General features: G+C 42.0%; 1 protein-coding gene across 1 annotated transcript in view; it reads left to right on the forward strand.

Annotated features, from left to right (window-relative positions):
* OSMR (oncostatin M receptor) overlaps positions 1-26,891 on the forward strand; it is a 410,044-nt gene that overhangs the window by 245,628 nt on the left and 137,525 nt on the right. Inside the window, exons 10-11 of the mRNA XM_086960555.1 lie at positions 18,615-18,783; positions 24,639-24,715. Coding sequence (XP_086816681.1) covers positions 18,615-18,783; positions 24,639-24,715 — 246 coding nt within the window. The remainder of the gene's footprint in view (positions 1-18,614; positions 18,784-24,638; positions 24,716-26,891) is intronic.

Consider the following 26,891-nt stretch of genomic DNA (forward strand, 5'->3'; position numbering starts at 1 on the left):
TGGTGGCCGTGCGGCGCGGGGGTGTCCCACAAGTGGGTCACACTCACCTGCGTCGCACGGTCGCCATTTAAGGCCAAGTGCGCGGGTGGGCGGAGCAGCTGGGAGGCGGGAGCGGGGAGGGCACAGAAGAGAAAAGGGGCGGGGCTAACGGCGTTGGCGGGAAGCGGGAGCGGGGAGGGAGAGCGGAGGGCGGCGAGGTAGGCGGGCACTCAGGAAGGAGGCAAGCACCAGTACCCAGAAGGAGGGTAAACACAAGGGCAGCGGCACAAAAATACACAGGCACAAATGCAGGTGAAAAACGGGGAAAAAAACAATAACAGCGATCACACAGCAAACAAGCACAAATGTCTGTCAGAAAACCGGCAAAACCAGGGGGAGCGCTCAGGCGGCAGCGAGGCCGGCGCTCAGTCAGAAAGCAGGCACAGGGGCACGCAGCAGCTGGTGGCCGTGCGGCGCGGGGGTGTCCCACAATCTTAGGTTAATAATCTTTAAGCCCAGGTCAGGCCCAAACCATGTGGTCAAAATCAGAATCCCTCTGTGAACATCTGGCACGGGCCTGGTCTTCCCTCCCATATACCACGTTTAGCCGGTGTGGGGTTAGATAGGTTCTATGGAGCATTTTGAATTGTATAAGCTTAAAATCTGCATTCCTAGAAACCTTTTTCGGGACACCTAAAACACTCTTCCACTCCCTCTCGGCGAGCTGCCTATTCAATGTACCCTCCCATCTCTCTTGCAGGTGAGGTAATGGTCGAAGCGTTATTTCCATTGTTCCCAGATAGAGCCACTTCACCAGGTGTCCCGCCTAGCCCAGCATCACAGTTGCCTGAAGAGCGGCATGGGTGACTGGCTCTTTCACATCCGACCCCCCATAGTTCCACCAGTGCCCCCGTATCTTATGGTAGTTCAGAAACTGCCCCAGTGGCAACTCGTGGTATTCCAGAAATTCACCCAACGGGAGTAATTCACTATCACTGTAACAATCTGCAACCGTCCATATCCCGCGTCTTCCCAGCCCTGCAGCTGCCTCTGCGGAAGGGGGGGGACCCATTCCTACCCATGGGAACCCCGCAAGGGGAATACTTATTGCATAGAGCAGCGCATTTTTGGACTGTGCCATACATCTATCCCAGCACTTCACCACCTCCGAAAGTAGCGTCCCCATATGTTTGATCCTCTGGCTACGGTTGAACATCCTAGGAAGCAATACCATTTGTGCGGTGCCAGCGGGCAGAGATAATGTATGTAATCCTTTCCCATTGAGCCACCTGGCCATCCACCGAAGCTGTGCTGCCAAATAGTAGGTCTCGAAATCAGGGGCCCCCAATCCTCCTCCCGCAAGGGGAAGTCTCAAAGTCTGCAGAGATACGTCCACCATCCCACACCAGGTCCCTCAAAATCGCATCCAAGGTCTTGAACCAACGCTTTGGTATCACCACCGGTAAATTAACAAAATAGCATAGGAGTCGTGGTAACACCACCATCCCATCCTCCCAATCATGGCCCTGATTTCTTCCAAATTTGTTGTCTTTCTCTGCCCTCTTCTGCTTTTGTAATTAGAGCACAATTGAGATCCTGTTTATAAAGTTCCTCTTTTAGATTTCATATTCCGAATGATCATCTAAAGTAATTTTCTGAGCTTCATGAACCTCATGAGCGGATTCCTACATTCTTGGGGCTTGACATGTTCATGATATGTTTGCCTATTATCATGTATGATGTGGATGTGCTTCCATGTGAGAGAACATAGAGATTTGAGGGCTTCTTCCAATTCAAAGGCCTCTAGTATGGTTTACTTTATTATGTTTTTGTGCAACCCATTAACCTTATCTCCATCATTTTATAGCCTTGCTAACTCATTAATTCCCACACATTCTGTCTCTATTATTGGGAATTTTATCCAGCATGGTTACGTTTTCTGCTTGAAGTCCCCCAGATAATTACATCTTTTTAGGGAGGACAGCAGTGTGGCTTCTGCATATGGACATGCACACTGACTAGGTTGTCTTCTAGCATGATGTTATGTGTGGCCTATTGTAAAGGCAAATGATTTCCATACATTTCTGAAGAAATGTCTGATTTTCTACATACCCTTGTCTAGACGACAGATCTCTTTACCATAGATCATGCAACAACCTATTATGGGCTCAATTGCTATGTTCAATTAAGCTACTGGGTTGCTGTCCAGGATCCCATCACTTTTCTGCTGCTCCCAGCTGAGATTATACCCTTTGTGTTTCTAGTGGTGATGTGTAATTACTGAACAACAACTCTCCAGGTGGGAATGGACTAGGGTGTCACTGTCGGTGGACTATTCAGGGATGGCACTCTACTCACCCATGCCGATTTTGGGCATGAGCAAGGGCTCCCCAACATGCTATTTTTACTGCATGCTAGACTAATACAATATATCAAGTGGGGCTGGGCTCCTGATGGGTCCGAACCATCAACACACGAGCTGGTGCACTTGGTATACCTGATGGGCACTGGCAGACACCTGACGCGGTGGATGCACCGAGGTATACAGGCACACATACCCTCACCTCTGACTACTTTACAAGTTAAGTGGGACACGGACATGGGCAGGGTTTTGACTAACAAAGACTGGGCCTCCCTACTAGCTTAACTGAGGGTAGTCTCCCACAACTCCCGGCTCAAATGTATTCAATATATGATAACTCAAAGAGTATACCTAACACCGCATCGACTACACAGATGTTAATGGTGGTGGCAGCAAACTGCCCGAGATGTACTGAACAAGATGCTGACCTCTTACACATGATATGGTCATGTTCTGCCCTCTCCACCTACTAGACACAGATAGCGGTCACACTGCGTGAGGTGGATGGGGGACACTTATGGACCACGGCAGAGGGCTGCCTGCTGAGCCTCTACTCAAGACCTAAGGATTACAAAGTGCAGGCGAAATTTGCTGTTCTGGCGCTCATACTGGTGAAACGCCTTATAACTAGGTGCTGGAAGTTGGCACTTCAGTCTGCATTACCAGCTTGGAGGGAGGAGATGGAGCAGTGGGGACATGCTGAAAGCGGGGCACTGCGTAGAGAGGAACACCGCAGACTGGGAAAGGTGCACATTGTCATATCTTGGGATCTGCTACAGACAGCTTCCAAAGCACTAGACGTAGACTTATTCCACCTGCACACAACTGACCCACAGGGAGCCATGCCTGGGCATTAAAGCTGTCCCAGGCCACATACACCCCCTGGGTGAACTACGGTACAAGAATATGACTTGTTACAACGCAAGGCATCACAACGCATGCCATCACAACGGAGTCGTTACAACGACCGCACTCTTACCTCGCAAAGCCATTACTACAGATGGCGCGCTGACATTAGAAATTTATAATTTACTATTCTAACTCCAGCCTATGTAACAGTAGGGAAGGTGCTGTGAGAGTAAACTATACTATTTCTAATGTTAGCATGCCATCTACTGCAAGTCGATGTAATGACTTGCATAGTAATGGCATTGCGTGGTATCAACACGGTCGTTGTAACGGCATTGCGATGTGATGCCCGCGTTGTTAAGGTTGTTTCCCACAGTACTAGGGCTGTGAGGAGGCAATAATACCTGAAAAAAACCTGCCCATCTCCCGAAAAGTGCACACTAGAGTTTACATGCCATGCCAGCTTCCATTGTCGCACTATATAGGCCAGATAGGAATCCCCACTCTCTTCTCTTCTGTTTTGTCTGCTACTGGGATCGCACCTGTTGGTTGATGGGTGGGGGGGTGTTTGTTGATATACAACTGTACTAGATACGCACATTCTATGATTACTGCACTGTTACCTTACCCATCGGTAGCGCCATACCAAATTTTTTCTACCACTATTTCATGAAGTCTTCCTCTGTATGTAAAAGGGTTTCCATTCCAACATGCCGTATAACAACGTATCTGGTATTCCTAACTCTTGGATAGTACTTGGATGCTGCGTTGTCTGTGTGCCTTTTTCTTGCTGTGTTTCCATCAGAAAATTCTATAAAATTTGTTTAAAAAAATAAATGTGTAATTACTGAAACATCACAGTTTTACTGCATTCAGAAACGTCTTTTCTTCCTTGAGTTTGATTGGTTTTGATCACTGTCTGAGTCTTTCCGTCACATGGAAGCAGAACTTCTTGAAGGGTTATCTCTTAGTTTCCTATCAGCAGAGCATAATAAAATGAGTGCTGTTGGGGTTCGGGTTTTAACTACCCCAAAGCAAGAAGCGGGCCTTCATGGGACCTTAACACAAATGTTAGTCTTTTTTTTCCGCACAAGGACTGAAGTCTAACACAGTGTAAGGTGTAAATGCTTATCCTTAATGTTACTACTTATTGAAATAAACATCAGCAATTTGAGGGGCAATGAGTGCAGATAACTTCCCTGAGGTATGGTTAATCCAGAGGAATGTGGTACAGTGTGATGATATATACATCAACAATGCAAAGACAAGGTGCTGTCATTGTTGCAAGATGTCCTCTCTCATGGGCAGGGGGGATGAAAGAGTGGGGATCACCCTTGACGGGGTTAGGTACAGTAGGAGTCTGTTATTACTATTTGGTTTTGACCATTCTGATTTCATAGTTACAGAAGATTAATTTTCTTTGGTGTTGGCTGGATTTGACCTTATCTCATTTCAGTGGGTATGGGGCTCCATAGCTGCTAAGTTTCCCAGGTCCGTGCGCTGTATGCTGCTCTAGTTAAGGTTTTTTTTACTTTGAATTTTGGGATTTATTGTCCTGTTTTATAATGGAATCAAAAAAACTACAAGTCCCATAGTTTAAAAAAAACCTAGACTGGAGCAGTACATCATGCATGGACCTGGGTAACTTGATAGGGATGCGGCTCATGGCCCTGGTCTTCTTGACTGCAAACGTTTTGGACTAGAGTGGATATCAGTGCTGAGCCTTGCCAGGGCACCAGATTGGTAGTTGCACAGGACAGTACCCCAAATGGGGGTTCAAGGGCAGATGGGACACCACAGCACAATTTTTGGTTAAAGTCATTTTCCTTCTCTGTTACTAGATGATTTTGTTTCGGTGTTATTGCGCAAAGTCAATTAAGTCATATATTTATTTCCTAAATAATTGTCTTGTGTTTCTGTTCATGAGTCGATGTATCAATATTTGTACCATAAAAATACATTCTGTACAGGAAATTTTTATGCAATAACTACGTCCTAGGGCTTTTCTATCCAATTTTATTGGGCTGCAAACTCTTCAGGAGCATAGATTTGCATTAGACTGGTCAACAGTTTGAACAACTTTCCTCCAAAAACTCCTTGACACCCTCAAAGTGGTGGTGTAATCATATATGTGCACAATGGAGTCAGTGTAGATCCTCGTAACCCACTAAGGGCCTTCAGCGGGAACAATCAGCTGCTTACACTTCCCCAATGTATTATCGTACTACAAACAAAGTTTGCAGATTTTATAACTATATCCTAATATTATCCCACAGGTCTAATATTATATTAGAAAAAAAATCACACCCACTGTTCATTGTGGCATGCTTCTTCATCTGTGTGCCTTCCACATCTGGGTAGAGGAATACTACCTATATAGTCTCAACAGCGATCAGGAGTGCAGAGATATTTCCAACTGGATATAGTTAGGGGTCAAGTTAACTTAAAACTACCTATTCGTATACCCAAAGTTGCTAATTTATTAGACCGGTAACACTGGTGGGATTAAACATTGAATTGCTGGATGCCTGCAGAAAGTAATGCTTCTTGCCGAAATAAAGAGGCTGGGGCTGTCTGAATGTTGCACTTGAAACCGCCTCTGAAGTGAAATCCACTCTATGAACAAAAATTCGATAAGGTAAGTATATAGGTAAGTACAGGTTTACTACATTTAACTCCATATATTGTATTGGATTGGACTGTAATTTAATTTGCATAGTGCTTACTATCCATGACATTAAATTGATGCGCTTCTGGCAGGTAGCCCACTATTCTAGAACACAAGATTAATGGTTATGCAGTGGTTATTAATTATTGGTAGTAATGTATTGGTTATAGGTTACTGATTGTTATTGGGATTAGGTATGCTCTCTCAAGGAAACCATAACATGCATTTACTCCAGTTACTTTGTGTTGGATTAAATTAATATGGGTTAGATCTGATCATTAGTGGGGCATATGTGAGTTGTAAATTTTGCAAATAGCTGGTGGGTTGAATGGCTAGATGAGAGGAAATTAGGTATTGTTAGGTTGCAGGAATATTGTTTCAAAGAAGAAGGTTGTAATGTGAGGTGAGGTGTAGGTAATTTGCAGAAATACAATAATATAGAGTAGGCGACCAGGTATGTGGCTTGGAGTCTGCTACTCCTTTTTCGTGCTTAGCTTTAGGAATATAGAGATCGTGCAATTTGAGGATGTAAAACTGTGGAAAAAAATTACATTATTTGCATGAGGTATAGTATGCTGTACTGCAGCATTTGCATAATGTTTACTATTGCATGTGGTGTGTTTAAGCTCCTCTCCACACAGATACAGCGCTACAACAAGATATGTTAAAACTATGTAGACAGACACCTATCACGCAACGAAAGCACACATGGAAACATGCACACAGCACTTACTGATCTCATTCTATATTAAACTTAGTAGAGGAATGCTTGTGAGGGGACGTTTTGAGGGGATTAAGCTGGTCTGCTTCGGGATGCAGTACAATGCATGGGTGGCCCATATGTTATAATAAAATAAATAATACAATTCTATACATGTACTTTGTTATATTTGAATCTTCAATATACGTAGGTGTCAAATTAGGACTTAATTTATGTGTTTTATTTTTCTCTGACAGCAGCACAGATGGGAGTAGGGCATTCATGAGTAATGTATTTCTGTTTTTCTGTCCCCATGCCTTCGCCTTCTATCATTAACTTTAGACTTCAGAGTGTAGTTGTCTAATTGTGTTTGCTATATTCATCTTAAGTGGCCAGGGTATGTCCAGACGTGGGTCCCTAGCTCACTTTACCACTGGATTCAAGCTAGCCTGGCGAATGAGTGGTGATGCCTCAAAACCGGTCCCAGGATGCTTGTTTCTGATCCAGGGAGGACCTGACCTGGCAGTTCAGGATGGAGGGTTCCCATAAGGAACAGGGTCAAGACTGATTTGTATATGGCTGAGTGGTCCAAACTTGGGTGGCCTAACGAGCAGAAGAATAATGATGGATTCAACAAAGATCTGTAACTGGGGGTGAATGTCTAAAAAGTTTCAGCACTCCATCCTTTGTCTTATTGTGTTTGTTGCTAGAATAACCTCAGCACCCGAACAATAAGGCCAGCCTGATATGTCAACAAAAGCATAAATTCCACAACACAAATGTGAAATTATATATTTTTAGGGGAAATCCAAAAGGTGTACTTCCTTGTTTTTAACCACATGTCATGTTCTAACAGCCCGTCTAGGGACAGGATTAAAACAGGCATGGCAGAGGGTGGGAGGGGTTAATATACTAACAATAAAAAACAGGCTAGCATTGCAGAGGCCTTTGGGGAGGCATAATCATCTCACTAATATAACATGCACGTGTGGTAGTAAGGAGGTGTATGAGTGCAGGATGCCTATCTTGTGAGTGCATGGTGAGTGATGTGTCTGGATAAGTACAGGGTGAGAGGTGTTCCCATTTCAATTCAGAGTGAGTGTCATGAATTTGTGTGTGGTGGGGGCAGTGTATTAAAGTCAGACCTATAGGCATTGCCAATGCTTGTTGTTAGTAGATCTCAATGAGTGAGGTAGGCTCTGGCTTTTAAAGGTGGGAGACAGCATGTTACGAGAGAAATGTAAAGTAGTGGAGAAGTGTGGCTCTATGGTTAGAGCGGCAGACCTTGATGCAGAATGCTGGCCAGGGACCAGGGTTCGATTCCCGCCTCGGCGGGATCGGGCTTAAATTCCTCTGACCGGATATTCTCGCCTCAGTGCCGAATCTAAGCATGGGCCCCACGCTGCAACTCTGGGCAATAGCTTGCTTAGTCTCCACAACGGCCCCCGATGCACAAGGGATGCCTGGTTTCACCATGGGATGCCCAGGAGTGGACACCTCACAAGGAAAAGCCAGGAGGGGTTCCCTTGTGGTAGGAGTACAAGCGCAGGGATGCTTACGGGTTACTGTTCGCGCTATACAAATACAACACATTTACATTTACATTTACATTTAAAGTAAACTCATAAATATGCATTTGATGTATGGTACCAGGATATACATGGATTCTTCCTAGGTGCTAATGGAAGTGGCCTAGTTCCAAACGGGCAACTAGGACTCTAACACAAATCAACAGTGGCAATTTTAGTAAAGTAAATTCAATATTTAACAAAGCAATTATATTGGTAGTACTTAATCAAAATTTGTGAGCAGGTCTCTAATCATACATATGATTAGTTCAAACGAAACCCATGACACAACATCAGTTTTAACAAAACATCAAATTCCAAATGATCATTTTATGGTATCCCAACCCAATGCATTTCGGGACATGCGTCCCTTCATCAGGGGTTTTCTGTGGAAACAAGAGACATAAGGAAACAATTTCATTTGTAGCACATGAAAGAAATATTACTGTTGTTAGTAAAGACAAACAGGTTCTGTCAAATCAACTCCATATGAAAGTGCCACCATCACCCAGGTGCAAAGCGGCGAGTGCAAACACATAAGACCCCACACTTACTGATTATTATCTGTATTGTTGCTGCCGCCGGCTGTTTGAAACACAGAACAGTGCAAAAAATAACTACAACTCCACTAACCATGGGAGCTCCAACGTAAGTTCACCAGACCAAAGCAAATGCATGACGAACATACCTTATTTGCTGGTCTACAAAATACAAAAGATGACTTCCGCGTGTGCAACCAATGCAGGTATAAATCTGAAGATGAAAAGTATAATGCCAAAGGCCCAGACTAAAAAGGCAAATTATTATATTCAAAACAATGATAATCTCTCTTCTCACCGGGAGGTAGCCGTAATAAACATAGCGATCGTTCTTGCACAAATGTTGACGGGTCAATCATCCCTGCATGTAAATTACAATGCTTGAGTCAGGGATAAATGTGAGGTTGAAGAATGAAACGAAGTCAGCATTAATCTGCCTTAGCTCACCTCAACGAGAGTGGCTGGTAGCTGGAAAGTGTTCTGGCTCTGTGTAAACGTCGTAGTGTTGTGACTCTGTACGAAACAATGATGCAGCAGAAAATTAATGCTTGCATAATTACAGCCCTGAGGATGAAAGTTACCGGGAAGAAGATTCATTCTTACCTAAGTCTGTTGGTAGCAACGCTCTGTCGGTCGGTCTAGACCGCGATCGCCATATTTACGCTGTAAGCCAGGCAAGTTCAAATACGTTCACCATTACGTGGTGACGTGATGAAACCAATAACTAACACAAACGACAGACTGCAGTCTGCGTCGGTACCATAGAAGAAAGCTCAAAGTAAACATAAGCTAGACGTGCCGTGTGCTGTCAGAGACGATGACGATGCTAGTACGCGTGTGCGACTTTGAATATTCTGAACTTTATGCGTGTCCGAAACTCATGTCCACATAAAGGCGCAGTATTGGCAGTGTGTCACTTAACAAACAATAGGAGCACATTGTTATGTACAATACACTGCAGTTCATATTACAAATGTAGAAAATATACCTGAATAATAAAATGTGATACTTTTTTCTCAACATAATGAGGTACATCAATGAAATTAGAACCAATGAACCTAAGACAAAAAACATATTATGGGGCCCCGGCTACAGTTCTTCAAAGTGTGGAAATATTGAGTGTGACATGTATACAGTGTAAGAATCTCAAGAGTGACATAAGATGTTATGTGTACAAGGAGTGATGACTAGCTGGTTTCATAGGAAACACGACATTTCCAATTTGTCGTTCAATCCGAATGGAATCATGGTCTGTAATTTTGTTATCCAAAACACTTCTCTCTGTAGAAGTTTTTGGGAGTTGTCAACTCCTGTTAATTTGGATACTTGTTCTATAATCTGGAATTTCAATTGAGCAATGGTGTGGCGTTGTTCCGTCCAGTGAGTCGCCAATGGGGAAGTTAGGTTGCCAGCGCGGATACGGCTTTTGTGTTCTGTGAGCCGCGTTTTCATTTTTCTTTCCGTTTTCCCCACGTACAGAAGCCCACATGGGCATTTAATTGTATAAACCACATGCTCTGAATCACAATTGGTGCTGTTCTGTTATTTAATTTTGGACCCTGTTCGAGGATGCATTAGAATATTGCCTGGAATTACGTTATTACAGTGTATGCAGTTCCAACATTTGTGTGTACCATTTTTAGAAGATGTTGTACGAGATTCTGTTGTGCCCTTTTTTGATAGGTTTTGAGCTCTGGTATACGTGAACATTGGTTTTTCCATGAATAACTTTCTAAAGTCTACTTCAGCTTCTAGTAAATCTCAAAGTTTAATGATCATTTTTTTAATATCTCTAGATGCTGTGGAATATTTAGAAACAAACACAACCCGTTTAGTTGACTTTCTCTTAGTTTTTTCAAGCAATTGTTCTCTTGGGATCCGTTTGGCTTTCTCCAATTTGCTCTCTAATAGAGTCTCAGGGTACCATCTTTACATGTAATTTTGTTTCTGTTGCAAGAGTGTTTCTTCACATGCTACAGAATCCGATGAAATCCGGCGAGTTCGTAAAAATTGTGACACCGGTAGGTTATTAAGTAGAGATGGAGGATGAAAGCTGCTGAACAGCAGGGCATTGTTCTTATCTGTCAGTTGAATACTCTTATGTGAATGGTGCCCGCTTTCAATTCTATCAAAACATCCAAAAAGGGTAATGATTTCTTGTTGATGTTGAATGTAAATTGAATTCAGGGGGGCCACAAGATTGAGGGTGCGGATTCTGAACGTTTCCAGATTATAAAGATGTAGTCAATATATCTCTGGAAGAAAACCAAACCTTCCATCCAGGTAGTATCTGACAAGATGAAGTTGTTTTCAAATTTGGCCATGAACGTGTTAGCGTAGGCAGGTGCTCTCGGAAACTCCATCAAGTACCATTTAATTGGATGAAGAACTCATTTTTCCAGGTGAAATAGCTATTCTGTAAACAGAATTCCAAAAGTTGAAGGATGAAGTATTTTGGTACGTCGAGGTTGTCTTTGTTGAGTAAAGCCCATTTAACCGCTTCTAATCCGTTGGCATGAGGAAAAGAGGTATACAATGCAACCACGTCTATGGTGCAAAGGATCCAATCTTCAGATACATGTTCTTTAATGTTATTCAAACTTCGTAGGAAGTCCGTAGTATCCTCAATGTAAGTCATCCATCAAAGAACGAATGGTTGAAGATAGCCTTAACGGGGGGGGGTCTGTAAGACTCTTGTGAATCTTTGGTAAAAGATACTTTCTCGGTCTCCTAGGAAACGGATTCAGTAGATATTTTTTGGTTGTGGAGTCCATCCAATTCAGTTTCTCTGCTTGATCTAAGATTTGTCTACGATTCTCTGCAATTTCAGTTGTTGGATCACTATCCAAGTTTCCATATGATGTGGTATTGTGGACTTGTTCACAAACTTTGCCCTCATAGTACTCTGTGTCCATAACAACTAGCCCACCTCCTTTGTCCACTTTTTGAAAGGTTATATTGCGATTTTTAGCCAAAGCGTTCAATGCACCAAACTCTACTCGACTCAGATTTTTGTGTCTTCTTGTGAAGATCAGCTTTTTAATGTCTTGCTTAACTAGTGTCTCAAAGGTATCCAGGGTCTTATGGGAAACTGGCGCCATAAATGTACTCTTTGGTTTAAAAATAGTTGTTGTTGTCTCTGCATCTGTTTTGGAGTCCTTGGGACAAATGTTTTTGAAGAAATGTCTTAATCTAAGGATCCTCATGAACTTAAAGAAGGCTACTTCTGTTTCCAATTCTGTTGTGTTATATGTGCTAACAAAAGATGTGCCTTTATTCAAAACTTTTACTTCAAAGTTCGTGAGTTTGGTTTGTGAGATGTTAACTACAAGACTCATTTATGTGTTTGACTCATGAGGCCTTTCTTTACTTTGTCTTTTTCTTTCTCCTTTTCTTCTCCTTGTTTTTTTTCTTGGGATTTTGATGCAGATTGCTCCATTGTTTGATCCGGTGGTCGGACTGGATCCATGGTTCCCTCTAAAAAAGACACACTTGTGGTGGAACTAGATGCTGTTACATCAGTTTCTTTCCTGGTTGCTTTGCCAACTGAGAGATGCTGGACTGGTGGTCTAGATGTGTCTATATCACGATCAGAGACAACACTTTCTTCAGATCATGCTTGTGTATTTGTCTTTGTGAACCTACGTTGTGCATATACTTCTGCCCAAGTATATGCCTCATTCAATTTATAATCAATCGTGTCTCTCTTAAATTTTCTAAGTTTTGTTTCTTGAAGCTCCTTCCCATAAGTTTTTGATTCAGGTCCTCTAGGAATTTGCCCCATGGTTCCTCTTCCATTCGTTTAGACAGGTCGTTCTTCAAGTTGAAAATTTCTTCCTCTAAGTCGTGTATTATTTTTAACAATTCTTCTATTAAAATTAGAATCAAGTCAAGCGAGCATTATTTAAAACGGAGTACTATTTCTCCATAAATTTCTGATTGCTCTGCAACCTAAACAGCATAGGTCGAATTGGTAATCTTAATCCTCTTTCTACTTCCTAGGTGCCCAATGTATGTTTAGAGTTGGATTTTTCCTAGGGCAGCCTAGTACTACCAGCTGGTTTAGCTTGGAAGGACCGGTGTGAGGGCTGATTTTTGTTCCTGTCCAAACCCATAGGACCAAAATAAAATTGGCACCACACTATTTTTAAATTCTTTCTGATGCAGTTTCAAACATCTCAGGGTGCAACTTGGGTGGGTGAATTACTTTAGTATCAACCCGGATTGCTAAAAAGGTCACTCTGTTATCTATGAAAATTTAATTTTTGCATGCAAGTAATATTGATTTGTTGAACAATAATGCAGAAGTGGAGAATAGTATTATATTAAATGTATACATAAGCTTAAGGGAAATCCCCTATAACTCTAAATAATTGTCACTCCAATGGAGGACTTAGACCAGATTTCCAAACGTTTTACCAAAACTATGATTTTAATTTTGGGTAACTTCCATGTGCACCTGAAACCACGACTGGAAGAAGTCATCTCTGGTAATCTGATGAGGGTTTATCCTATTCTGCCGGCTATTTTCCCCAAGTGCATAAACTCAAGGATAGCGGGCTAGAACTTTTTCTGGAATGAATGGTCACTTCCTCTTTGACTCTCCAGAAACCCAGACATCTAAATTTGGAAATCTACACAGTTACAATTTTGTCCAGGTTTGGCAATTACTGCTAATTTGGGACTTTCAACCTCTCACACTGATGGGAAGAAATCACCTTCCATGGGGCTGGTCAAAATTGAAACTACCAACTAGAGATAGAGTTCTACCCCTTGACACGGAATTTCCAAGGCGTCTTATAGCTAGAATAGTTACCCTTCATATTCAAATCTTTCTTGATTTGCAAAAACATATTGACTTAACCAGTTTGACCTTGGTACCCAGTAACCTCATTAATAACTACAAAGTAACAAAAAAAGTCTGGTCAACTGCTTTAAAGGTAATGCAACACTCTTTTTACAAAGTCCACAGTTTCAAATCTACAACTGAAAAGATGGCTCCCTGGTTCGATGCTCAGTGCCAGGAGGTGAAAAAGAAGTTGAGAAAAATGAAATGTGCAAGCATCCCACATACTGGAAGTAGTTCATATTATGAAATTAACAGGAAATACAAAGCAAGACTAAAGCAGAACAAAGGGCTATGTTACAAAATGATTTGGGACAGAATGATGGAGGTAATTTATACTAATGATGTGCAGTCATTTTGGAAATTGGTGCATTTAGGGATTTATGTTAGGAACATCAGAACAGGAGAAGAGGGTTGGGTGGACTATTTATCAGCAATATATGCCAGAGAAGAGGATGATATAGTGTTTCTCCTGTTGACATTGAGTTTCTTTCTCCATTCTTAGATTCCGCAGTTAGGGATACCATCACACAGATAAAGTTAACCAGATCTGAAGGACTGGATGATCTGGCACTTATGATAACAATTTAAATTGGTGACCAACCTTATTTTGTCTGGAATGTTCAAGCAATTTACACCTACTCTGACTTACACTTAGAACTGGCAAGGTGCCATCATAAAACCTATCTTTAAATAGGGTGACCGAGCAGATTCCAAAAACTACTGCCTAATTAGTTTAAACACAATGATCTAAGGTGGCAGGGTCTAAGATGTCGCACTACTACCTGTCTTTATCTACAATGAAATGGAAGCCAATGATTGTTTCCTGAATAGTCCCGTATAATATGCCCACCTCTAAAGACCAGCCATCATAATGGTCCTAATACAATATCAACACACAAAGAGTAAGAAGGGCACATATACAAAGACTTATGAAACACAGTCCTTGGGTTTATCCAAAGGTCAAATGCAAAATAACGATGGCAGAGGCAAGTTTTCCTTAATGTTCTTGTGAATCCCTTTATTCATCTTTTGAAAAAATGAAATGTGCAACACAGCCAACGCATTTCACCCATACGGGCTTCTTTAGGGTAAATTAAAAGTCAAGTGTATTCCAGGGTGTACCCCCGAAAAATAGGAATGAGATACAGTTTCAATTCATAGGTCCAAGTCTCCCGATATCAACAGTTGTCCGCAAAAAACGTAAAGTTCATCGATCAGTAGGAACACGAACTAGAGTGCATGCATGTCCCGCTATACTCCTTACGGACTGGTTTTTGAGTTGACAACTGTTGATATCGGGAGACTTGTACCTATGAATTGGAACCGTATTAGTTTGATTGATGTGGGTGCAAATGTTTCAGCAAAACATGTTTTTCAGGATCTAACCCAATGGAGTGAAGAAATATGTCTGATCATGATAGAACAGAGCAGCTTTAAAGCTGGGCACTCCACTATTGTTCATTATTTTAGTCTTTGGAAAATAGCACAAGAAGCCATAGGAACTCTAGGTTATCTATATACCTATTTTGTGGATGTCTTCAATTTGGTGGAACAGGAAATTCTGTGGGCCAAATTGGAAAGAATGGAAATTAAGAGTTTCCCAGCAAAAACTAGGCCTGGGTGGAATTGGATGCCAAAGGAAGCCTCTCTCAGAAGATAAGTTTTAACAAAGCCTGCGCCAAGGATGTGTGTTGGCACTCTCTTTGCCCCCGTTGGTTTACAAAGGAAATCATCTGAATTTGACAAGCACTTTCTAAAAAATAAGTTAACCATCAATGACAAAACTAAAGTTAAGGAATTTGATACAAATGTACATAACTCTGGGCAGTCCAGAATTGAGCAAACCACAGAATGTGGGTAATTATGTTTGGTTTTTAATAAATCATTGACGTGGCCTTCTCATATCGAGTCATTAAAGTAAAAGCACTATCGACCACTGCCGGGTTAAGGAAATTTAAGCAAGATTCTGGTAGACCCTTGTTTTACAGAGTCCTAGTAGCTTACAAAGTATTGATCGTGCCTCAAGACCTATGTGTATTTCACCTATGTGGAGCAGAAGTGCTGGGCTTACTTTTTTTGCACAAGTACGTTGGGGTAAGCCCGGGGAGGTTACGGATAGATTTCCAGTTGCCAAAGGTGTTAGACAAGGGTGTGTCCTGGCCCTTACTTTGTTTTCCCTTTTTATTAATGGGGTAACCAATTATTTTGTGAACCACCCCACGGATGCTCCTACACTGGCGGGGATGAAAGTACCTCTGCTCATGTTCGCGGACGACACCCTGTTAATATCTAAGACGAGGCAGGGTCTCCAGCAGGCCCTGTCAAGATTTGAGCTGTTTTGCAAGCAGGAGCTGGAGGATAACGTGTCCAAAACAAAGTTTATGGTGCTGAGAGGACCATCTCCAATTGCTGCCAGGGTTACAATGGGTGGTACCACCCTTGAGCAGACTACGTTATTCACATACTTAGGTGTCCCTTTTAGTGAAAACCTTAGTTGGAAACCGCAAGTCGAGCTCCTGGCACTAAAACATGTGCAAATAGGAGGAGCCCTCCTCAAAGAACATAAAAGTTCTTACATCCGGCCAATGTCCCCGCTCATGAAAATCTATGGCACCAAAATTGTACCCTCTGTTTTGTATGGAGCAGAGCTTTGGGGCTACAGCAATCTGGATCCCCTAAAGGTAGCCCAAAATAAATTTCTCAGGGCGGCGATTGGTTTACCGAAATCCACTCCGCGCATCCCGCTCCTGTACGACTTAGGGTGCCAACCAGTGGAAGACCTAGCGAGATTCAGACCCCTAGCATTTTGGCGGCGTCTGTGGACCACACCTAAGCTTTTGCTTTATGCTAAAGCAAGTTTAGAGGTAAGGGATTCCCTGGCTCTGACAATATAGGATGGTTCAAAGGGGTAAGATCTACTCTTTGCGCCATGGGGCTTGGTGAACTATGGCATAACCCTGACGCGGCCACCTTCCCTCCCAAAAAAGAGCTTAGAAATCTTTACTGGAAATGGGTTGTTGGTAAAAGACATTCGGAAATGACAGGAAGTTCTCTTACAACGACATTTGTTCTTCTGAAGGATGTCTCTTCCCTTGAAAAGTACTGGGATGTCATCACCGAGCCCCTGGATCGCAAACTATTCCATCAACTGAGAGTTGGCTCGTTACCACTGAGGTGCCTAACTACATCATGGGGTAAGGGAGGGCCAGAGCACTGCCCACTGTGTACTAGGCAGGGTGAAAGTGTGTGTCATTTTCTCTTTGTTTGCCCCCTGTATGTTGCCCCTAGAAAAAAGTGGCTACGCCCATTATGTAGAAGTCTGGGCACTCGTTCAGCATCTACAGCCTGTAGAATTTTAAAATCTGATCTATCGCCCTTGATAGTAATAGGGGTTGCAAAATACCTTGGTTGGGCTTGGATTCTACGCTCGAGGTTGATTAATTTGCAACAAGGTCCCAGTTAAATAATCTACAAGGTCCGGTGATATCTTGTATTAACTGTTTTTATTATGTTTAACTTTTTAAATCTGTAAATAAAGTCGCGTATAAGTGATTTAATTCTGTCTTAGTCATGTTTTTAACTTCATATTAAATTATTTTTTTTACTAATTATGCTTGCACTTTAGAAATTGAGATATAATGTTGGATGTGTAGTATGTCTTTTAAGATGAACAATCGAATAAAGACTTCTTTTGACTTGCCTTGAAAATTAAAAGAGTTTCCCAGCAAAAACTAAGCCTGGGTGGAATTGGATGCCAAAGGAAGCCTCTCTCAGAAGATAAGTTTTAACAAAGCCTGCGCCAAGGATGTGTGTTGGCACTCTCTTTGCCCCCGTTGGTTTACATAGGAAATCATCTGAATTTGACAAGCACTTTCTAAAAATAAAGTTAACCATCAATGACAAAACTAAAGTTAAGGACTTTGATACGAATGTACATAACTCTGGGCAGTCCAGAATTGAGCAAACCACAGAATGCGGGTAATTAGGTTTAGTTTTTAATAAATCATTGACTTGGCCTTCCCATATCGAGTCATTAAAGTAAAAGCGCTATCGACCACTGCCGGCTTAAGGAAATTTAAGCAAGATTCTGGTAGACCCTCGTTTTACCGAGTCCTAGTAGCTTACAAAGTATTGATCGTGCCTCAAGACCTATGTGTATTTCACCTATGTGGAGCAGAAATGCTGGGCTTATGTAACACCTTAGATTGGGGTACGGTAAAAGGCTGTTACCTAATACATCTGTTATCCCTCTCCCAAATGTACAAGGGGTCTGGCTATAAGATGGACATTGGCTCCAATCCTGATCCATTGATTCGAATCCTGAAGTTCGGGAGCAAATTGGTAACATCCAAACAACTCAAAATAGAATCTTCAATACTTAAGGTCCTCAGTTGCAGAATTAAGAGAAGTTTGGGAGCCTAACACTTCTTTTTAATATCTCCATTGCTTCCTGGACTCAATAATGTGAACACTATTTTTTAATTTTGAATAGGATTATATCCTTCAGGGGTGCGCTCCTTTAAGAATGAAGAAGGGTTGTGTGGATGTGGGTGGTAGATGCATTGCACGAAAGGACATATACTTTTAGATTGTTGATACATTTTAACTTTGGGGGAAACATTTTAAAACCTAATTTTTTTAAATTCTATATTGAGTCTAGACTGTTAGCACTGCGGTTTTTATTTTAGTGCAATTTATAGATGTAGCATGCTCTCTGACTAGATTTTTTATGTCATTAAAGGATTTTATATTATGATTACATTTTGTAATTGTCTATTGATTAATTATTTGGCTTTTTTTAACTGTATGCGATTGTTTATGGATTTTTGTGATTTGTTTTTGTAGTTTAAGAGGCAATGTCTCAAATAAACACATGAATAACCTGAACGCATACTGGCACTTTCCATCTGATCTGTGCGGTACTGCCAGGCTGCCCAAAACGCCAGTTAACACTGTGTTTGATCTAATTATTTACATTTGAATATCCAGATTCAAGCGTCTTCAGTATGTCCTCATTTCTAACTAATGCACATTGAATTGCAACTCTACAGCATATTTTTTAAGTGTGGACATTAAAAGTATTTATTATTTAAATTGTAGCACAATACAACAACAGAGGGAAAGACATCATCTGATTTATACCTGGCTGACATACATGGATTGCAACCATACACAAATTACACCCTGAGGATACGCTGTGGGGCAGCTGTACATTTTTGGAAGTGGAGTGACTGGAGTGGAAGTGTGACGTTCACAACCAGAGAAGCTGGTATGTAAGTTAAGGTCATTTAATAAATTGGTGAGTCATTAAAAGTCCCTCTGTCCGTTTTTCAAACACTGTTTTCCAATAGGCATGTTTATGCTTACAAAAAACACATGCCTTTTACACTGTACAATGCTTACTTCTTTGTACCCTAGGAAATACATTTAAGCAGGAGTACCCACCGTGGAAGGCTGCATCGTGGCTCTATATGTTTTGGGGTTGGTTACTCTTGCCACCCATGTTCTGCTTGATGACATTCAGGTTAATTTCGGCATCCTTCATTCTAAGTGCATTATAAGTGCATTTCATTCAGTATTTGAGAACAGCTGGACATGGACGTATTTAAACATACTATGAAGTAAGTGACTACATCTAAATAGAGTGTAGTTTTAGAATTGTTTTCTACTTTATAGTCAAGTGTACATCTGGCGCTAGACAGCACCCTTTGTCATTTGGCTTTGTGTGGCCTCACTTCATCCTTTAATAGCTTTGGGTCAGCTCCATTGAGATATTGTGTCATTGATTGGCAAATGAAACTATGCCAGGCTTGATGTTTTAGTGCACTGGTTACACTGCACACAGTCTGAAGAGCAGTGGCATGCACAAATCTCAGACCATACCATCATGGACACTGTTTCCAGTTTCTGACTTGGATATCACAACTTGATGCCTTTTGGGTACTTCAGTCTAGGTTTGCTTCATGTAACCTAATTAGAATAACACTTGTTAGCAGTTATTTGTAGATTAAAATCGTAGAGCTGAAACCCTGGTCCATGGTGACAGAGAGTGACAGAGTCACCGTTGCTCGCCCATCGTCATTGCTCTCAGTTTCCCGCTGCCTTCCAACAGCCTCGGCCCTCATGTGTCACCGGGTTTGTACCTGGTCACCCCTGGAAACTCAAAAAAACACACCTGGGCAATAAGTGTTGCCTGCGTTACTGGTGCAGGAGCAGCTCCTTCATCACCAGGCCTGGCTTTAATGTGTTAAGCATGCATACAAACCACACACAAATGCTGTTTGCATGCATTATCACATCAAAGCTAGAGATATTGGCTTTGCCAACCCCCCTCTTCTAATAGTTTGCCCAAATTCTGAGTATCCTATTACTGAAAGGGAAGAAAGTACCTCGTGGAACTTAGGTCTCAGAATTCAGCTCAACTTAATGATCATTACCCTTCAAAGTCTTGCTTTTAAAATATAATTTTTTGCGCATTTGAACTATTGGGGGCATTATAAATGGTCAGTATCACAACATGTGGGTGTACAATGAAAGGATAAATTATGTACAGTGGAAAAGGGGCCTTGTGTGTACTAAATGCTAAAAATGCCACTGGGCTAGTTAAACTGATGGACACATAATCTTGATGCAACTGCTGGTCCACACATAGAAAATAATTTATAGATTATGCTAAAGATTAGAAAGTGGCAGTATTTCTGTCATTTGTATGCCAGAACAAATTTTGTAAAAGTACTCGCTACAACCTCTAAAGGCACAGCGCTAGCACCGGTACCACAAAGCAATGTGGTGACTCATAAAGGCTACTTTGCCAAATGTACATGTACTCTAAATGTATGCCTGAGAGAAGAATACGTACTCGTCACTCATGCTGTAAATACTGTAAATGAGAACAGCAATAATTGATAGGTCTGATTCAGGTCTTTGGGCATGCCAGAGCACCATATTGTAACAGCGAATAGTCGCACCCCACTACTATGCAACCAACGCGGACACTGGTTTAAGTGTTGCATTTGATATCACTGGATCATTTCAACAGATATTGACCATGCCACATGTCATGTATCAGTCAGCAGGTACACACAGGCATACTGAATAGAGTGTACACTTACATAGGATTTCCCATGTCTACATTCTCTAAGTATTTGGTTATTGCAAATTCTCTGAAATAGCAAGTACAAGCCTTCAAAATATTCTGGAGCCTATGGTCATTTCCAAGTCCACAAGGGAGAAGTTGTACAGAAACAGTGAGATGCTGTCACCATCATTCAACATGAATTCATGTGTTGCATTTCATAGATTCTGCCAGACACAAACAAAATTGTGAAAATCATAAAAAAAACATTGGTCCACACTTAGGGGTCGATTAGGATCGCGGACGGACTTGCGTCCGTCCGCGACCCCAGAGCAGGAGGGAACCTCCGCATGGCATGCGGAGTTCCCTCCTGTGCAATTAGGATGTGACCGCCACCCTGGCGGTCACATCCTCTATTTTTAACAGTGCCGCGGGTGCAGCTTCAAGCTGCACCCGCGGCAATGTTAAAAATGCACGCATTGCATTTGCATGCAGAAAGAGGCAGGCACCGTGCGGTGCCTGCCGCTTTCTGCATGCAAATGCAGGGGGGTACCATAGGTACCCCCCAACTCCCCTTCACCTAGGGGGCCCGCAACGGGCCCCCGCAGTAAAGTTCCGTATGCTTTTCCACGGCAGAAAACCCACCGCGGAAAAGCATAACTCACTGGCCATCCTAATATGGTGGACGGTGTCTGGAAGACACCGTCACCATATTAGAGCTTTTCCGCCGCGGTTGTAATCCGACCGCGGCGGAAAAGCTGCGGACGGAAACCAGGACCCACCAGCCATCCTAATGTGGCGGTGGGTCTTTGGTCAGTCCGCTGCGGTTTTTCCGCATCCTCGGGGCCGGCGGTGGCTTCCGCCGGCCCCGAGGATGCGGAAAAACCGCAATCGTAATGACCCCCTTACTGTGATGGATTCCTTTGGTGAACGTACACTCTCCTTCTATCAGAAGGGCAAGAATATCAAAGACCATCTGGTTCACACAAACTCAGATACTACTCACCAGACAAACACTATTGCATCTGCCTTGGGTCCAGCCCAGCCTGTGCAGGTAACAGCGGAGGGGCAGCGGGCTGCGTAAGGGGGAATTTAGAAAGGCGATGCCAAGGGGAAAAATAAATAAATAATACAATTTCCCTCTGCATCGTCCCTCGATATCCCCCCTTACACGGCCCCACCACCCCATCGCTGTTACCTGCACGGCTCGCAGCTGCTTGGATCATATCAAGGGCCATTACAAATGTGGGAATTGTGTGTCAGGCCAATGCACTACAAATTCCAAGACCATCCTTCGTTCATGGACACACCCAGACTACTTTAGAACATCACACAAAGTATCCATCTACAAACGTGATCTAACCTAATCTATTGTGTGTGGTGTCCCTGTCCCTGATCTACATAGGTCAGATGTCCCAACAAATCACTTCTATATATCTGGATGATATTCCCAGAGCAATACTTTGTATGTATTTGTATCGCCCATAAATATGTCTGCACTGTCTCTATTGTCTTTACTGTTTGTATTTTTGATTATTTGTACTGTGTTTTACTGTATCAAAATCAACCATTTAACATATGGACGATGCAACTGCCATGTATAATTATATTCTCTGTGAAGAAACCAACCGAGCGGCTGGGCTGCTCTAGCCCCCTACCACTAGTACAAACCACAGGTCGACGTATCCTTCCAGCGTTTGCCTTGTCCTTCAGTCTTGACATGTTGGTTTCGATCCCCCATTTTCCTTGATGTTGTGACAATAATTTAATCAAAACCCCTTTGTATTTTTTACCTTTTTAGTTTTTCTAATTAATTCAACCAGCAGTATACCAGACCAGTCGCTATGGGGTGCCAGATAATTAGGGGAACTAGTCTCTCTCAACGATAGTAAAAAAAAGTGATAGTTCCCCCAGTCAAAACAGCCAGCTGTGGCAGTGGGAGCTTTATCACATGTGCCTCAAACGGCTGGAATAATTTACCATTCCACCTCTGAAATTCAACCGAGCTCTCTTTTAGGAAGGAGCTGAAAACGTGGTTATTTACTTTGTAGTTACTCCACACCAACGCAACCAATTAGGCAGTGCTCAGCGCCAGGACACCCCAGGGTAACTGTTGCTCTTAAGAAGTTAAAATAACATAACATTACACAAATGACACACCCATTAGGGCCTATCGGCACGCCCACTCGCACACCTCCATAAGGATGTTGCGCAGATGGACATTCCCTTTATCTATTCCCGCTCAGGCTTGCTGAGCACTTGTATCTTTTGACCGCATCTCCAATAGGGAGAGCAGCTACTTCTGAGACTCTGAACACTTTTGCTATAATGAGACAACATACATATCGAGCATACTCCTCAGTAATTCTTTATTGCATCTGACACACCTTAATGATTAACATCTTACAATACCCTGTTTTTCCAACAGGGCTGTACTCAATTGAGTTTACCTTTACAAACATAGACTTGAAATCTCAGACCTTCTTACAGTGAGAATTCCTTTTGTTTTTTACACATCTCACTAGTCAACTCTCACTGTATATGACACAGCTTTAAATTATTGCGATCTAAATAGAATTCTCTATTTCCACATTGTAGAATGTTAAAAGGTGCATCATGCCTTTGTGATTTGGCATAAGCTGCCATTATCTGACGCAAGTCAATCACACTATTGAACACTATACACTGGTCTTGCTTATATTCCCAGTTATATACCAATAGTGGTCTTTAAAGGAGTGAACAGGACCCCATTGATACTCAACCAGTATGTATCCTGTTATTTCCTTCTGTTGGAAAAAGCCCTTTTTGCAGGGTTATCCTCAAACTAACTTTTTGCTTTTTCCTCCTATTTTTTCCTGACCTGTTTGTGTTGGTTTTAGGACTCCGGGCACTTTACCACTGCCAATCAGTACTAAAGTGCATATGCTCTCTGTGTAAACTGTGTTATAGATTGGGTTTCCATGGTTGGCCTATTTGCTTCATGTGTCAGCCCCTAGTAAAGTGCAATGTGAGAGCCGGGGCCTATAAATCAAATGCTGTTGGTGGGCTGCAGTACTGGGTTGTGCCACCCATGCAAACAGCCTGTAAAGTGTAACTCTGGTCTGCCATTGCAGAGCCTGTGCGCAGCCTGGGGCTGCCATGTCGACTTGGCAAGTGCACATACTTGCAAGTCCCTACACCTTCCCTTTTTCTACATGGGAGTCACCCCTAAGGTAGGCCCAAGGTACCCCCATGGGCAGGGTGCATTGTATGTAAAAGGTAGGACATGCCCTGGTGTGTGTGCCATGTCCTGATAGTGAATTACAGCCTACTTCGTTTTTCACTATTGCAAGGCTTCCTGTTCCCCATAGGCCAGAGTGGGCAGTTTGATTATAACATCCTATAATCCTAACTAACTGAGGGAACATGGTAGAAATTCGAGTTTAGTATGCCTGAACTCAGAATGATAAAATACATCTTTTAGTGAAGTTGGTTTTAACATTCTGTGTTTAAAAATACCAATTTTAGAAAGTAGGCATTTTCTTGCCTAACCATCCAGCCTGCCTCTGCGAGGCTGTGTATTTTCTGTCTAGGTTTTTGAGTGACAGGGGCTGGGGGAGACTCCAGGAGACAGGGTGAGTCAGCTTAGGGCTGAATAGACCTGCCTGCACATAGATGGGTGGGAGGAGTAGCACTTGGGTCTGAATAGGGCTCTGCCTGCCTCCCACAATGCTGGCTCCATCTCCTGTGGTGCGTCTGATGTCCCTGGCCTACACTGTCAAAGGAAAAGCAGGAGTCTTGTAAACAAAGTGCTCCAAGACTGACCAGAACTGGATTGGACTAGGTACAGGACCCTCTGCCTTCAGAGGACAAAGGAATTGCTGGTATAAATATTTCTGTCCGACAGAACCATTATTTATTTGTACAGTTCCACAAAGGTTGGAGAGAAGTGATAACTATGTCCAAGTTTAAGAAAAAGTCTAGGTTCTGAAGTCTGAAGTTGCTGCAAGAGAGACGTACAATACACAGTTTATAATGTATAAAGAAATGTCTTCTTTCATTGATTTTAGTGCCTGCATTGGCACCGGACTTCTGGAGAGAAGTGAATTATGGGAATGGTGGACGCAATGTAACTCTATACTGGAAGGTAAGCTCTGAACACAATAACCAATACCAAATTATATCTGACGGATTATAAAGAAGGAATAGCACAAAACAATGCATAGTCATGAATTTTTCATAATGCTCATTATGTTTTGAATTTTGCAAACCATGCACAAAGCTGTTAGCAGGCGGATAACTGTCTGGAAGGTTTCTGACATCTAAGAAAACTGTTAACACCTGAGTGTGTAACCTGAGAGTAGGGGCCCTTGAGTTGGGAAACATCCATTACAACGCAGTCATTTCAACGACCTACCTTTACAACGCAACTGTTACAACCCAACTGCCTTTACATCGCATGCTATTACAATGCATGTCATTACAATGCATGTCCCTACAACGCATGCCATTACAATGCATACCATCACAACACATGCCATTACAACGCATTATAAGGTAAGTAATTGATTTAATTAGTATTAGGATGGATATGGGTTTTGGAGTACAAGGGAATAGTAATTTTTACCCCTACACTATCCTACACTTATTAGTTGTTACCCCTACACTATCCAACACTTACCCTACTGTTGCACTCACTGGAGTGGAAATAGTCATTTTTACCCCTACACTATCCAACACTTACCCTACTGTTGCCTAAAAGTATATGCGTTGTAATAGTATGTGTTGTAATGGTATGCATTCTAATGGAATGCGTTGTAATGGTAGTTTTTAAAAATGTGTTGTAATGGCATGCGTTGTAAAATCATACAGGTAATGGTAGGTTTGATGTAAAGACTGCATTGTAAAAGCATGCATTGTGACATCATATGTTCCCTTGAGTCAACTTGTTCCAGTGATAAGCGATCTGGGTGCTCTTCTTGACTTCACTCTACCTCTTTTTCCTGAGGCTAACGTTGTTGCTGCCTCTTATCCGAACATATCAGAATCTCACATGAGATCTTAATTGCTTTACCATTGGCACAGTGCATAACAACACAGATAAATAGGGGAAAATGATAATTTTCAGGAGAGATACCGAATTATAGCATGATCTAAAAACCACCATCATCAGTTTAGCTTCTTGTCCATGACAGCCTGCAGATTCTGTAAACTATCATTGTTATATGTGTATCCTGTGAAAGAATTGGGGTTTATCAAAAACTTTGATACTCGATCACAGGGTGGAAAGTATGTGAAAGGGAATTGAAGATCCTGCCTTTCACTCTTCTAGGGAGTAGGAATATTAGATTCATTTCACTGGACCAGAACCAGAGCACTAATGAAACATCGCAAAATCCTCAAATGTAGAGCAAATTGAATTTTAGGTAGCATCAGCAAATAGATACACAGGAGAAGATTTATGAAGATTTTGCACTGGTGCAAAGTCATGCAAAGTGACTTAAACCAACCAAGAGTCTTGACAAAAACTGTGCATATGGCTCTGCGATTCTCTCACCCCCTAGTGCAGTACAGCAACTTTGGTTGCTGTACTACATTGTGCTCCCTTTTTAAAAAAAACCGTCCCCCTTAGCTTTCAGCAATTCTTTGGTCTAACCATGCTGTTCACTGAGTATCTGTTTTAAACATTAGGCAGGGTACTCCTTAGTAAAAGGTAATATCAACATCTGTGCAAGGTGCAATATATGAGAGAATGAAAGGCTTTGGTATCTCATGGTTAAAATGTTCTTAGCCACCTATGTGAAGAAGACGAAAGAAAGGTTCTTCTATAAGCTAATTGCATAAACCATTTCCCATATAACAGAAATTAATGTGTTCCCTGTCTTAAGGGGCATCAACATCAAATAAACAATCATTAGTAAAAACCATCAACATTAACAAAATTAGTAAACTAATCATATTAGTGTGTACGCAGTAGACCTACCACAAAAATATCAACTCTGAGATAGATATATTATTTTTGTACATAAAAACTTTACCTTGTGGACTTTGATACAGAGCTCTTTGCCAAGTATTAGCAGATGAGATGACTCTGTTGACATGGGTAGAAACTTTCCATATTTGACTGCCTCAATTTACAGCTCCAGTAACATAGAAGATAAATCATCTCCATAAAATATTTAGAGATTTTAGCACAGATTGCTTGGACCAGTAGCCTTGCCATTGAGACGTAAGCATTGAGGCCCCTAGGCTACCTGCACAGACAGTTATAATCTAAATTCATGAAAGTAGACCGTAAGACTAAGCAGAGTTAGGGGAAGAAC

This window comes from Lissotriton vulgaris, chromosome 3_1 (genome assembly GCF_964263255.1).
Source record: "Lissotriton vulgaris chromosome 3_1, aLisVul1.2, whole genome shotgun sequence".
NCBI classification, from domain to species: Eukaryota; Metazoa; Chordata; class Amphibia; order Caudata; family Salamandridae; genus Lissotriton; species Lissotriton vulgaris.